The 14,682-nt window shown below is 51.9% G+C and overlaps 7 protein-coding genes across 7 annotated transcripts; 4 read left to right on the forward strand and 3 right to left on the reverse strand.

Moving 5' to 3' along the window:
- Positions 1–1,403: 1,403 nt before the first annotated feature.
- On the reverse strand, positions 1,404–2,054 carry POSPLADRAFT_1151891 (hypothetical protein; the record flags this gene model as incomplete). Its single annotated transcript, XM_024486590.1, has 1 exon — positions 1,404–2,054. A coding segment is annotated over one exon (651 nt), but the record flags the coding sequence as incomplete, so codon positions are not given.
- Positions 2,055–2,909: 855 nt separating this feature from the next.
- POSPLADRAFT_1067311 (hypothetical protein) lies at positions 2,910–6,384 on the reverse strand (the record flags this gene model as incomplete). Its single annotated transcript, XM_024482171.1, has 12 exons — positions 2,910–3,177; positions 3,245–3,349; positions 3,407–3,572; positions 3,634–3,914; positions 3,978–4,394; positions 4,453–4,561; positions 4,610–4,680; positions 4,729–4,845; positions 4,899–5,041; positions 5,100–5,328; positions 5,374–5,712; positions 6,361–6,384. The coding sequence occupies 12 exons, from the start codon at positions 6,382–6,384 to the stop codon at positions 3,130–3,132; spliced, it is 2,049 nt and encodes a 682-aa protein (XP_024335556.1). The 3' UTR covers positions 2,910–3,129.
- Positions 6,385–7,379: 995 nt separating this feature from the next.
- POSPLADRAFT_1152036 (hypothetical protein) lies at positions 7,380–7,723 on the forward strand (the record flags this gene model as incomplete). The annotated part of the gene is made up of 3 exons (XM_024486614.1): positions 7,380–7,406; positions 7,466–7,576; positions 7,628–7,723. Coding segments are annotated over 3 exons (234 nt in total), but the record flags the coding sequence as incomplete, so codon positions are not given.
- Positions 7,724–8,141: 418 nt separating this feature from the next.
- POSPLADRAFT_1067312 (hypothetical protein) lies at positions 8,142–9,942 on the reverse strand. The gene is made up of 8 exons (XM_024482172.1): positions 9,835–9,942; positions 9,710–9,784; positions 9,580–9,652; positions 9,340–9,521; positions 9,104–9,286; positions 8,923–9,052; positions 8,751–8,866; positions 8,142–8,696 (listed from the first exon to the last, which is right to left on the reverse strand). The coding sequence occupies exons 1-8, from the start codon at positions 9,850–9,852 to the stop codon at positions 8,211–8,213; spliced, it is 1,263 nt and encodes a 420-aa protein (XP_024335558.1). The 5' UTR covers positions 9,853–9,942; the 3' UTR covers positions 8,142–8,210.
- Positions 9,851–11,193, forward strand: POSPLADRAFT_1048964 (hypothetical protein; the record flags this gene model as incomplete). The annotated part of the gene is made up of 4 exons (XM_024479635.1): positions 9,851–9,888; positions 9,920–9,978; positions 10,140–11,025; positions 11,079–11,193. The coding sequence occupies 4 exons, from the start codon at positions 9,851–9,853 to the stop codon at positions 11,191–11,193; spliced, it is 1,098 nt and encodes a 365-aa protein (XP_024335559.1).
- Positions 11,194–12,525: 1,332 nt separating this feature from the next.
- POSPLADRAFT_1151738 (hypothetical protein) lies at positions 12,526–12,735 on the forward strand (the record flags this gene model as incomplete). The annotated part of the gene is made up of 1 exon (XM_024486578.1): positions 12,526–12,735. A coding segment is annotated over one exon (210 nt), but the record flags the coding sequence as incomplete, so codon positions are not given.
- A 303-nt stretch (positions 12,736–13,038) lies between these two features.
- On the forward strand, positions 13,039–14,299 carry POSPLADRAFT_1151609 (hypothetical protein; the record flags this gene model as incomplete). The annotated part of the gene is made up of 3 exons (XM_024486554.1): positions 13,039–13,350; positions 13,403–13,942; positions 14,078–14,299. The coding sequence occupies 3 exons, from the start codon at positions 13,039–13,041 to the stop codon at positions 14,297–14,299; spliced, it is 1,074 nt and encodes a 357-aa protein (XP_024335561.1).
- Between the last annotated feature and the right edge of the window lie 383 nt (positions 14,300–14,682).

Consider the following 14,682-nt stretch of genomic DNA (forward strand, 5'->3'; position numbering starts at 1 on the left):
CAAAAACTCCACACGCGCGCACGCTGACGGTGAGCGATGAGGATGCGACGAGACTCACCACACAAGTGCGATATCAAACGCTCGGGTGGCACACGAGTCTACGCTTTAGAGAAAATGGGATATAAGTTTGGGGGAAATATGTGAATTGAGTTGCTCTGAGACATCTCAAAGCATCATGTAGGAAACAGACCCGTATGACAGCAGCGATGCGACAACAAAGACGATGTCAGAGACGCTGAGAGAATTGGGTTGTACGTGAATGTCCAGAAGGGGTAAAGCACATGCTAAATTGAGACGGGAGCCGCATCCCCGACAAGACATCGTGTTTAGTGTCATGCTCAAAAATGTCTCATATTGCCCAGATTGGCTGTGTTAGACTTATCACATCTATGTATCAGGGACGTGACATCACCAGCAGACGAGAAACGTCTAATACGACGAGGGTCGTCTAGATACAAAAACGAGATACAGGATAACAGCGTGCTGGCATTAGTGTTGATTCATTTGTGAGAGAGTATAGTGAGGAAGACTAGCGGAATGCGTGATTGGGATATCTGATTCGGCTACCCTGGCCATCGTTACGACAGTCGCCTACTCCGTCTCCCTGGAGGCGAAATTAAGACAAGGGTGATATATTCGTGTCATATTAAGCCTATGGCTGTTCATTAGCAAAATCTAACAGAACCAGAAAAAACCGGGACGAAGTCTTCTCGCAGTGGCCTCAAGTTCGTATATAGCGCGTCAACATCCCCTTGTGCGCGCCGCCGGTCACGCACCCTCGATCTCCCCTTATTCAATTGATGTCTGTTTGTCCACCACACATAGCATCAAAGAGAGAATATGTTGCATGAACATCTGCTACCGTCGGCTTAGGTAGGTCATGCAGCACTCCCTACGAGAGTGAGCATATAGTCAGTAATGGCGCAATATGGTTGCGCATTGATAATGTGCAAGGGTATAGAAAACATAATAGCAAGCACGTCAAATTGCCCTGAGGTGGAGGTCCGTAATGTTGTCACTGCACTGGCCCAATGAGAACATTACGGGCATGATGGACTTCGATACCTCGAACTCTTGATGGACTGGGTATCCACTCGGCAAAGGGCACTCACAAAGCTAGGCAGACGATGAAGAATATGGCAAGTCATACAACATCCGGAAAGCCTTCCACGCGTCCGAGTTCTCAAGATCTATGGACACCGCCGTGCCGTGTCTGCTGATTAGAGCACCCTCCTTAGGTTCTTCCATATAACCATCATAGTCTGGTACCAGACAGCGCACCGGCTCGATGATCTTCAGAACGCGAATAAATAGGATCCGCCTGCCAGCGTGTTCCTCCAGCGTCGACCGTTCGAAGCGGCAGACCATCTTTCCTGTGTCGCAAAATGTGAGACGTCTCTTGCTTAGCGTTCTATCCCTTTATGCGAGGACAAACCGGCATATGTGGGTCTTCCCCTATGAGCTCCCCTGCTATCACCCAGGCGCAGATTCAGAGTCTGGATATGCACATCGTCGTTAGCCCAGACATGGAGCCTGTGCACCTGTAGCTCGAGATCCGCAATAAACGGGTCTTCTATGCTGCACAAAAGCCGCTTGACACCGTACGTGTTCCGCATTGCCCCTATTTTCCTCTTGATGGCGGCACATCGCTCCAGTAGATCAGGGGCCACGAGCTTGTCTCGCAAAAGAATGTTGCGCAACACGGAATACCACGGGTCCATCGCAATGTCCGTGAGCTTGATGGAATAAGGCACTGCGGCAAGCTTGTTTTGCAGGTCCTTACCCGCCTCGAAATCGTACTCGCCCGTCGGGGACAGCAGCCGGTATCGGACCTCACCCGCGATCGCAGGGTGAGTGGGAGGACTGTGGTAGTAGAGCCAGCCTCTGGCATCGGGAGGGAAATGTTGGTGTCTCTGATCGTCAGAGGTGCCATAGCCTAAGCGGAAGGAAGCACCGCTCTGCCCTGTATGCCCTTCTGCGGGGCGACGACGCTTCCACAGCGATCCTCCCTCTGTTGGTTTCTCGCGGCGAACGAGCCACGCGCGGTCCCAGACAATAGGAGATCCCCCCCCCCCCCGTAGCTCGATAACGTCTGATTATTTCAGACGACGCGGATCCAGAGTTCCGATATTGTTTGCATAATGTTGAAACCGCGTGCGTGTTGCGGATGAAGGCTTGTCAGAAGTCTGTCATGCAATCGCATATGGTAGATTTCTGCTATTTGAGTGTTGGGAATTGGGATGTATACAGAACTCACTTGTTGGCTTGTCCCGTATTTTCGCTCACCGGTTGCAAGACCTCTCCATAAGCTCCACGATGATCCTGGCCAGAACCCGAGGGCTGTTCTCATGGTATGATGCAACAGTGAGGTGCGTGACTGCATATATACCTATGAATACGCAGAGCTATAGGTTTTCAACAGCGTGCCGCGACTAGTGCCCGTTAGGTTGAGTAGGAATTGATCACGGCGCCGGTGTGTCCATGTGGACACTACTCAGTTTGGCAAGCGCACAAGTTCGACCATAATTCAGATCATCTCCGAGCTAGGCTTTGGGCGGTTACTAGTAGTAGGGACTGGCACCTTTGCTATTCTACTTGATAAGTTGCTCGGTGCCATATTCTCAAATGCTACAGCGTGTTGCATACTAGACTGCAGGTGCCGTTTCGCCTTGGGGAGCCTACTTGGACAACCTTCGTGACCAACGCGCCTGACATAGGATATTCAGAAGTCTACAATCCAAGATGTAGTCTGCAATCTGACACGAAAACGCATAAAGCTCGTTTCTACCACAGCAAGGGAGGAACGAATGCACAACAAACTACTTCCCCAATCTGGATGTGGTCATTTCATTCCATGAATCAATACCGGGTTGTTGAGATTTCAGACGACGGGACAGTGGGGGATGTCAACATGTACGAATTTGTCTCATTGAGAAGAAGACAGAAATTTGTTCGTTTCCCGTAGTAGCAAAGCCTGAACACGACAACGATTACGAATGTTTGCGCATGTACGTCTGCTACGCTCGATATCTTTCACGCAAAGCACGTCGCCGTGATGGTAAAAATCGAAAGACAGCTATGGAGGGCGTCCGGAGCGCATTCCCGCGGATGTCATCAACGCCGGGTTGGTCAATTGCTGAAACGAGCATATGACTCCTTCAGCTGACCCAGAGCGCTCTACATTGGGACAGTCGAAGATCAGCATGGCGATCATGATCACCCTTTCTCATAACCGGGTACTGACCTCGTATATGGCATGGAAAGGCGAGACATCCTTGTCAGACACCCTCATACGTTTCACCTTCTCCAAATGCCCGCCTTCCTTGAGCATGTTTTTGAAGTAACGTGCCTGTGCGAATTCCTGGCTCAGCACCGCCAGTAAGGACAAGAGTGGGGTCGTGTTTACCTCTTGCTCCTCCACTAGAGTCCACGCATCTCCTGCTCGGCCAGCGCGCGCCGTCCGCCCGACTCGATGCACATACTTGCGCATGTCCACCGGTGCATCATAACTGACAACATGCGTGACGTGGCTGATGTCGATTCCGCGTGAGATGAGGTCCGAGCAAACCAAGCTGGCAGACACAAAAGGGAGGATCAGCAGATAGCCACGGGAGTGATCATCCCTGTACGTACATGTGGATCTCCTGATTCTTAAACTTTTCCAATATACCTCTCCGTTCTGCTGGGCTGAGGTCGCTCGAATACGCGCTGGCGACGATCCTCTTAACCACACTCTCTTGCCGCGCGTTGGGATCCGCGGTGCGGGCCGTCTCGAAGAACTCAAGCAGGCGCACGAGACGAGCGGTCGACTCTGCTGACTTCGTGAAAACAAGCGCATTTGTAACGCCATGAGAATGGACAAGATGAAACAGCATCAACGGCTTCTGAGAAGACTCGCACACGAGCATATGTTCCTGTCGAGATCAGCGGACGTGAGTTCTGCTGATCATCCGAAGCGAAAATGAGACCCTACGTACTGCCAGTGTTGCCGGCATGCTGAACTTCTCCATCACCAGATCTAGTACATCCGGCGTACTCTCTGCTCCCTCTATTGCCAATCGTTCGCGATCCTGAACTACGAGATACTTCGGATCATGCAAGTTTAAGGCAGATATCTTCGCGGGATCTCTCGTCAATGTTGCCGAGAACAAGAGCTTCTGACATGACGACTCCCTCCTCTCGTCGAGATCCGTGCGGATATACGGCAGATCACGCGGGAGGCCAACGAATGCCGGGGCCAGAGCGTCAGCACGAGGAAGAGTGCTATGTTTAGTATCAGTGTCTGTGGTGTTTGAATTGTCTCCGATGTTCGACGGGGGTCGTGTAGCGGCGAGCACTTGGGCGAGCCAATCTTGGAACGACTGAGCCAGTAGTCGATCTGCCTCATCAACCACCTGCACCATGCATTGTAATCAGATGAACCAGCTTCATGACTCGAGAAGGCTAGATTACCAGATACCGAAGATGTTGCAGAGAGAAATTTGGTGTCCCATTCAAGTGATCTATCAGTCTACCTGGTGTACAAATGAGAATATCAATTTTGCTAGACCCGCCCTGCAGACTATTTAAAGTTTAGTGCATGAGGCGGATGCATCAGGAAACTACGCACGAGGTCGACCGTTCCGCGACTAACTGGGTTTGCTCATGGGCAAATGAATGTTGGCCTGTTGCCGTGCCGATCTGTACATGCGTGAGATGCAACGTGCACCCCGAGTAATAATACCATACCTTTAGACCTCGTCCTTTTGCAACAGCCTCAAATGTCTCACGGACTTGCGTTACGAGGTCACGGGTAGGTAGCACAATAAGTGCACGAAGTCGTGTCACTATTCGTGCGGATAAAACCTTCGTGCGAGATTAAACCATAGGTTTAAGTAGATAATCATACCAAGACGTACCTCCACTATAGGCAGTACGTAAGCAAGAGTTTTTCCGCTGCCTGTGGGGGCTGAAACGCAGACATCTCGCGGGGGGTCATAAGGCAGGTAGAGGGATTTCAACCGAGGTGGCGACAATAAGAAGGGCACGACAGCCGTCTGCACTGTGATACAAAGCGATTTGAGTGAATCCGCCGAAACGGAAAACCTGAGAGAACATACCAGCAAATAACTCAGTTATGCCCAGCTCTGAGAGTCTCTTCCTTGCCTTCTCGCCAAGGCCCGTGCCCCCGTCATCGTCACCGTCAGACGCGAAAGGATGTAACGTCGTTGGGTTAACGATTTCGGCCTCTATGAGAGCCTTGTCGAGCCCCTGCAAGGCTAAAGTCGATCTTGAGGGCGCATTGGGACGTCTAGGAAGAGGGAATGAGGGTAACGCTGCTTGAGGAGTCTGTGATCTGGGGCGGCCACGATTGGCAGAAGTGTCTGCGTGTACCTCCTCTTCGAGATCCATTTTAGTTTCGGATGCGGCTTCAGGTATGGGATGTTTAGGGCCTTCGTCCACAACAACGTCAAGTTTCCGTCGTTTCCGAGGTCGCTCCTGTACCAATTCTTTTCTTGACCCTTCCACCATTAGTAAGTCAGGAGTCGATGCATTCTCGTCATCTTCCTGGCCCGTCTGTTCGTCCTCTGATTCGGAGTCGGGATGGCTGTGAGTAGATCCCGCTGGGCTTTGTCCGCGCTCGCCAGCATCTGGGGCCGTGGATGAACCCTTCTTCTTCTTTCGACGCTCTTTCTTTGCTTTTAAGTATCGCTTCTTGGCCTTTGTCTTCTCCTGATATGTTCAAGTCTGCTCGTCAACGCTCGATCAAATGATGGACACCGAGAATTATACTTTGGGTGTCGCGGCAGCAGCTTGCTTCGGCTGTGATCCTACTAGAGACATACTTGGGGCGTCTTGCTGCGAAGAAAGGCGCGTGTCGTTCAGCTAGTACGTTATTAGAACTGTTATTACAGCAATTCTAAGGTGAGGGGAATAAGAGAGTATTTCCACGTGCCGCGATAATTATTACCACGATCACGATCGCTCGTGCACGATCGCAGATCTCGATTTCGAGTCGAACAACTTGTAGTCTTGTACGACATGCCCTTGCACAATAATTACATGCATTTTGCAACGTCCGCCAACTGCAACGTGGAAATCATCAGTTCAACACACTCATCCCAAAAGTAGTTTCTATGTGTGAGAAAGTAATCACGCCTTTGGTCACAATGTGTTCGTGGGGGCCCAGTGACCAAATTCTACTCCACGTCAAGCGTGAAAATGTAGATGCATGCGATACAACTCTATATTAGAAGAAAGTCACTTTAATCTTCATAACAACCCAAGCTATGGGCTCCGAAACAATACCAACACGAACAGACCCGGACAGGAACAGATCAGACTCAATCTTTATCACGCAGAGTACGTTTTCCTACGTACCGAGCGAAAAGTTTCGTGCTCCATATTTAGCGTTAGGTTGTTAAGCGTCACCAAAATGTGACATGGCTTACATGATGCCAGTCACTTGCGTTCCGGTGAGTTATCAGCAGGTGTAACAAAGCCAACAAATGTGGAGAATCACACAGTAATGATAACACGTTGCTTCTCAGAGCAAAAACATTACACGTGAACTTCATCGGCATCCAAGTCTACGCTTGAAGCGGATGGCCTGACACAGCTTTCCGTGAACGTCGGTACGTATTTACCTTAATCGTCTGATGCTGACCGTAAAGACACTAAAGGGAGTTCCTTTCTTGCACGAGGGAAGACATCGGCTGCCGATGCGGAGGCGGCCCTTATCTCCGCGCCTTATACCAACAGGTCACTTCAGAATCACCAATAGTGAATGCGGATTGACACAGCTGTACCTGCCCCTTGAATATTGCAGTTTCACGTAGGGCGTCAGCAGATGTGCACCGGCAGCCACAATCATTGCGGGAGAAACTGCACGGTACACATTGAGAAGTTGCGCCAGATGGATCTCCTGACCTCAGCGGATGCACTCGGCCTTATCATGACGCCATCTTCGAGCACTAGCTCCGAAAACGTACTGCTGTACGAGACTATGTACGTCTGCGGTCGCAAAGGACGCTCTCCTCTGCAGTAACCTTCTTTGTCATGTTAGCCCAGACGCCACATCTGTCTTGTGATAGCGTCCGCTCCTTCGGTGCCCACATCTATTCAATCGCATTAGGACTCGTGAATCGCGTGAAAGTGTATGCCACATATGACTATGGCCTTACCATACATAAGGTCGGCATTGTGCTCAAAAAACCCTCCTCTTGCGTTAAGTCCTCGTCAAAGCCATACTGCGACAGAACCGACCCTCGTATTCCCGCCTATTGTGATCTTCTGCCTCTGTCTTCTCTGAGTCGACAATGTGCTCCCAAGAATGGTGAGTGATCACGACAATACCGCCTTCGACATCGCTCTGAGCTCGTCGTGCACAATCTTGAAGCTTCGGTAACCAGCACAGAGGATGTGGAGTGCGTCACTAAAGCTAATTCGTCGATGAGCTCTCAATTACTCAATTGTCTGTAAACAGCATTTCATAATCAATTATTACTCCGGCATCCGTTTCGACTGTGGGCAGCCGACCTGTGCATTGAGCCCCGCGCATATGCACAAGACAGCAAGGAATTGCTCCTGCAATAAGGTATGATGCCTTCTTGGCTGTCTTACGACTGTCAATCTCACCGTAAGCCAGACCTATCACGACCACCGGAGAGTGCAGAATCTCATACAAGAGGCTTGCGACCCATGCAAGGAGGCGGCTTTCGCAGCCAGGGTGGGAAGACGATGATGAAATGAGAGCATTTACCCGTTGTCCTTGCGCACTCTCACGCCATTCACCGATGTATGGATACCGGCCGATGAAGTGGCGGGCCTTGTAAAATGTAGATCAGTGATATATACAGCAGCCCGGCACGTCCGACCGACCGCCCTTCTTGTCTCAGCTCACTAGCCGTCAACCGCAAGACGATTGCACGCGCGGCTGTCGTATGTGGTCCGTAGGCGCTCTGTGCCATAGCCTTTCTCGGCGAGGATATTCGCATGCTCACCAAGATACTTCACTGCACTACACAGTCAATGATTGGTCGCGCTTCGTGACCCTCCAACCTGTATCTCATTTTGGGGCACGTCAGCGTGGTAGAGAGGCACGCTGCAAACACGCTGCTGAACACATGTGCTTCTTGCTTTCCACCGCTGATGGCATCATTACGAAGGCTGCGACAGCGGGTGTCCGCAGGGAAATCATATAACCAACGTGCTCGTCAGCTTACGCTGCCTCAGAATCGTCTGCCCCCTCGCTTGAGTGGCTGCTTCGCACCTCGCGTCGAAGTGGACTTGATCCGAGCGACATGCCTTCTACGCTCGGCCTCACTGTCTTCATCACCCGACGACGAGGACGACTCCACTGTTCTCTTCGTCCTCTTTGCAGGCGGAGATGACGGCGAATCGATTGAGGGTACACCCTGGCTGGACGTTTGTTCTGGGGTTCTCGCACGTCCAGGACCACTCTGGCGGAGTCGTTGAGAACTTACAGCACGTGTGGGGGACCCTGAAGGTGAGGTAACAGCACTTCTGGACGGTCCGCCCACAACGTCTTCTATCTGACCTTTCGCTGCCAAGACAGCAGGTCGATCTTCATCCTCATCCTCAGTTACTGAATCCTCGTCGGCCGGCCGGCTTGATATTGCTTCACTGGGGATGATTTCCGGTGTTGGCTGCGATCCTACCGTTTCCATTGAATCCACAGCTGGCCCTTTATTGACCTGTATGAAGATGGTAAGTGGTAAATGCTGAACCTGCCGGGTCAAGAAACTCACGGCTAGAACTGAGGTCTGAAGGTCAGACGACCGCGGACTCTTTGTAGAGGCTCGTGACTTGAGTTGTATGGTGGGCAAACTCAAGTCAGGTTTTACCACGTCCAAAGAGATCGAAGCTGCGATCAGTCAGAGTGTGGAACAGGTACGAAGCAATGTTCTAATTGGTACTGACGAGGATCCGGGAGATAATTGAATACCGCAGTCATCCGCCGCAATGTGGTAGCGACACGGGGTCGGGAGACAGCATGTTTAACATGAGTGTCTACTGTCCGGCGAGCGGTCCTGCCGACCTTATCGACCGCCTGAAATGTCCTAGGTCAAAAACGCTCAACAGAAACGCGGATATTTCCCACCTTCTCAAGGTCAGCTTCGGACAATTCGCTTACCGGATCCGCCGATGAAAAGGCAAGATGAGTGACGCTGATCAGTGGCATGATGAGTTGTCTGGAGAGAACATCCGCCGCAGCTTTCGCTCCTAATGGGTAGGTATCCCATCTCCATCTAAATTCGTCGTTTCCCAATTCGAATGAGAAGTCCTGTACGTAGCCGTTGAGTAATAGAACGGCGTTGAACACCCCGGGGAACGAACGGCATAGTGTGAATCCACAATCCCGAAATTTAGATCCATAATTGCACCAAGTGTATGGGAAGCAGATAGCACTTCTAGAATGGCAGTTCTCCATTTGTCTTCCTCTTCGATATTGGGGAACTCTGGCGAATGCTTCGGATTACAATCTCGCCAGCGTCGTGCAATTTGCTTGCTTGTCAATGCTAGTCAAGGTGGGAAATCAAGCTGAACCGTTCGACGATGCTCAGCAAAGAGTCTTACCTTCTCCCCATACGTTCCTTGTGTCCGTTATAAGGATGCAACACGACATGTCCACTGCAGAAGCATAGAATTTCTGTGCAGCATACAAAAAATCAATATACCAACTGGTCTAGAAATCTGGGAAGCCAACCAGTAGATACGAAACGGATTTCTCCGAATCGATCTTGACGAGCCACTCCTTACTGAGGAGCAGCTTGAGATGTTCCTGGTCTCGAAACTTACGACGCGCCACATGATAGGAAGTGTGGCTCATACCTCGCACACGTACTCCATGGCTCCTCAAAGTGGCAAGACAGTTTCAAGCAGCGGGTAAGGAAACAGTACAGGTGCCGCCTTACAGTAATGACGCAGGGTTGAGACAGGTTATAGTGGTCCACACCGTGTTTACGTACAAAGAATGTAAGTACTGGGATTCGGTTCATCTCCGTTCTGGGGCATTCCAGAAATGGAAATTGATCACAACCGTCACCCTCTTCTTGACCACCTTCCGCTTGGCTTTGTCGAGTGATCTTTCTTCTCTCCTTCAATTGTACACCGCACATCTCATAACTATCTATAAGGTTGTGCTGCTGGGGGAGCGATGGAAGAGGGCGAAGTTTATGAAACCGATCATTATTCAGCCACGGTTGCTTATGCCAACGAGGCGGCCGCGGACGCTTCGGGGAACGTGTACTCTCCTGCACTCGAATGGCCTCATGAAACGGAGTCTGAGCTAACGCCACCCGCATCGCTCACTGCACACTCCGACGACGCCGCGCCAACTCTAGGTTCGCACTCACACTCGTCTCCATCACTTCGATTACTTGTCCAACGCAGCTCGGTCCTCCCCAAGAAGCATTCTATCGCAGTCATCGACGGATACGAAGAGGTACAGCTTGGTCGCGACGCTGCGCATTCCAGCAGTGACGTTCCACGAATTCGTCTGAAGGAGATGGAGGTATCGAAGATCCACGCGACAATTTACTGGGATCAGGACAGACGTGAGTGGGCAGTCGTCGACATGGGCTCAAAGCATGGGACTTTCTTCCAAGCCGGTCTCAGCTCTGGGGCATTTGGCGACAGTGTTGTTGTGCTGCCCTCACCTCAAGCAGCAGCTCCACTTGCCGACGACCCTCGAGGTTGGCGCTTGTCATCTCCCCGAATGGCAAGCATACCACGCCGCCTCAACCATCTGGACCGTCTGAGTCTAGGAAGTACAACCTTCATTGTACACATACACGACGACCAGATTCCGTGTGTGGAGTGTTCACCCACGGGAGACGATGAGATCCCTCTGTGTGACGCCCGCAGTAGTCAGCGCGAAGCAAGCAGGAAGCGAAAGCGAGACTTGACTTTGTCTAGTGAGACTGCGCCCACAAAGCAGGATCCAAAAAGGGCGCTTGCGACCCTCAAGCGCAGCTTGCTTACCCGACATGCTCCATATCAAGTGGTACAAACGTCAACTCAGTATGTTGATAGGAGTGCACAGCGTCGTGCTCTACGTTCTGATGCCATACCAGTAACGCCGCCGACGTCTTCGAGCCCGTCTTCGACGCGCGTGACCGGATACCCCGCGGTAATGCCAACGGCATCTCCCTCTCCGACACTTTCCTCCACATCTACTCCGCTGCCTGATACGAATGTCGGCCACCGTTTACTGATGAAGCAAGGTTGGCAGCCTGGTACAAGACTCGGTCAAACAGACAGCAGTGGCACTGCTTTGATCGAACCCCTGTCCGTGAGCGGGAACGCGGGCAGGGCAGGGCTCGGATTGACTTCCAGCACGTCAGGCGACACTGACGTCAACGGCTTAATGTGGAGAGACCAGGGCAAGCTTCGGCGGTGGGCGAACGAGCGGCCTAAATAAAGGATTGCCCGTCTACAGGTCCCTTTGCGGACATTGTGGTACGTACGCCTGCAATTCTTTGCCGTCAAGACTCATGGTTCCGCAGACTTCCATTTGTGGATCGCGGACCTGTCGCCCTACCCTTCCCCTCAGGGACTATATGCGACGTACAAGTCCCACAACATTGGCTGTACCTCACAGGCGTTGATGACGATGAAGCACAGTATCACAGCCAATCTATCCGGAGTGCTGTGGGGACAGAATGTACTATCTGTCCCTTTGTGATCGCTGTGGCAGGGTCTAAAAACAAATAGGCCCATTCTGACGATATGCGCTACGCCCGAAGCATTCCAGTTTCGCGTCACGGTTGTAGTCAATACGAGATTATAAACCGTGAATATGTCCCCCGTCATGATCGCACATGCGGGCCGCCCGAAACACCAACCTGCTGACGACGTATGTCCCTAGGAGGGGTCATCGTGGAGCGCACAGCTACCAAAGATGGTCGCAACAGTTCCTGTGAGGCCCGGGCCTTGAGATCGCGTATCAGCAACGAGGCGGACGCGTAGACGCTTGATTCACGCTGGCACGCGTCCCACTACTTACCAGCGAGTAGTAGGCACATGCAATAGGCATCCAGCCCTAAATAGCTGGAAACGCGCTCACATCTACACGTTTGTATACAATGAGTATACTGGAAGTCCTTTAAGACGCGTCGGACAGGCATTTTTGCAAGGAGGATTGGCCGTCTACGCGTCCGACTTCAGAGCGTGTTCTTTGTTCGAGTTTGGTGGTCACGTGCGCGCGATACGGTCCAAGTTCAAATCGCGAAACGAACATCGTATCCTCGTCGTAGGCTGACACCGCCGTCTGGTTTCAAAACCGCGTCTTTCTCCTCCCTATTACTTTCGTCCCTCGGCGTGTCGGACCACTCCCGCCTTCTTCAGTTTGTTCGGTTTATTCAACAAGGCGCACCACATACGCACACCGGCCACATAAACACTTCAACAGTACATATTTCTCATTCAACATAATGGCAAACCACTCTGTGCGCGTGAGTCATCTATGAGTCTTTCTGATGAGTTCTAAACACAACGCATGCGCTATTCTAGCTTCCTGTGCGAAACCGAACCGGTCCACAACGCGTGAAAGTCAACGGTGACGAAAATGCAGCAAGTAGACATATCCGCCAATCATCCAGTGGTGCTATTGCTGGTGCATCGCGAGTGCCACACGTAGGCATCAAGCAAACTATTTCTCAACGCCCTGCACTGGGCGAGGTCACGACGACTGCCGTCAATCGCAAGGTCCGACTTCGGTTGACGTGTTGAGGATTGTGGTTGACTGACATCAATATTGATGAACAGGAGAACGTCAGCAAAATCAACGGCAATGGCAAGGTGAAGGAAGTCCAGCCTGTGCTAAAGCGCACAGCGTCAACATCTCTCGCTGCTACCACCGGTCCGCAACGAGTGCCGCTCGCGACTACCCGCAACGCCACAAACGGTGGACATGTCCGGGCATCCTCTATCCGCGTTCAGCGACCGCACGCACCTGCGCGTGTCGTGCACCGTGTGCCTGTGCCCGTGCCCCAAGAGTACCTCGAACCCTCCCCGGAGGAGGACGATGTGGACATGGAGGACGAGGAGCAGCCTGCTCCTGCGCGACCTCTGTCTGTGGAGGAAGTTAGCCTTCTCGTAAGCCAAGAAGAGGGTGATATGGCTGCAGATGCTGTCGAGGTCGAAAGCGACGACGAGGATGCAGAGTATGCTCTCGGGCCTAAACCGGGGCGCATGTGGCCCGAGGTCAGTACAGAACGCGCACAGCGTTACAAGCGGGAAGTCGACGAGATCAGAGAGACGTTTGAAGACACGGTCGATGAGTTTGACATGACGATGGTCTCGGAATACGCCGAAGAGATCTTCGAGTACATGAATGAGCTCGAGGTCAGTGGCATTCTGCTTACGCTTCCATGGCTCATACTGATTGCTTCTTCAGGAGGACGTCATGCCGAACCCTGACTATATGGACGGGCAAACGGAGATTAACTGGTCTATGCGGCAAACACTCGTCGACTGGCTATTGCAGGTGCATTTGCGATATCACATGCTTCCAGAAACGCTGTGGATCGCTATCAACATTGTCGATCGCTTCTTGACGAAGCGGATTGTCTCCGTCCTCAAGTTGCAGCTCGTCGGCGTGACAGCGATGTTCATCGCTGCGAAGTACGAGGAGATTCTCGCCCCGTCCGTCGAAGAGTTCGTCTTCATGACGGACAAGGGCTATTCGAAGGAGGAGATTCTGAAGGGCGAGCGAATAGTGCTGCAAACACTGGAGTTCAAAGTCAGTCACTACTGCTCACCGTACAGCTGGATGCGCAAGATCAGCAAGGCGGACGACTACGACATCCAAACGCGGACGCTGAGCAAGTTCCTTACGGAGGTCACGTTGTTGGACCACCGCTTCCTGCGGGTGAAGCCCAGCCTCATAGCAGCTATTGGGATGTACACGGCAAGGCGGATGTTGGGAGGCGATTGGGTGTGTACCAATTTCACCTGCGAGCCCTTTATGCGTTCGAGCGTGTGGAAGCTATGCCCTCCCAACGTTTTGTTCTCCAAACCTGTCATGTCCACGTGACTTGTTGAAATGTCGTCTGACTTTTGCTATTTCCAGAACGAGGCCTTCGTCTTCTATTCCGGCTTTACAGAGGAGCACCTGCAGCCTGGTCACCAATGGCTGCTTGAGACGATCACAGAGCAAGGCTTCACCCAACAGCACGTCTGTCAGAAGTACGCGAACAAGAAGTTCCTCAAGGCGTCGCTCTACGCCATCGAGTGGGCGCGTTTGCATATCTACGATGAGCTGGAAGGCGACAAGATGAACCTCGAAGAGTGAGGATCTCTGGGGTACCCCCGATGTCGCGCCCTTCATGCATCCACCCTCCCCCACGGCCCAACACCTGTGTACCATCAACCGTCACTTCCATCCATCCACGATCTATCTCCTATTTCTGTCGTCGTTTCGTCCTGCAGTCTCAACCACATGTGTTTGATTATTACACACTACGCAATCCTCGTCATTTGGTCATGTCCTTGTCTATGTTTGTCACCGCACATTGCTTTCACTTCAAGTTGTTTTGGTCTGATGCCCCCGCCTTTCGCCCGACACGCCATACCATTTGATCTGAAAGCGCATTCACTTTTGCATGATCACCCTGACGCCTGTCGACCACGCTCTTATTCGAACACTCATTTGTATTGGACTGCATATGCCCCTCT

Source organism: Postia placenta (assembly GCF_002117355.1).
Source record: "Postia placenta MAD-698-R-SB12 unplaced genomic scaffold POSPLAscaffold_13, whole genome shotgun sequence".
In the NCBI taxonomy this organism is placed as follows: domain Eukaryota; kingdom Fungi; phylum Basidiomycota; class Agaricomycetes; order Polyporales; family Adustoporiaceae; genus Rhodonia; species Rhodonia placenta.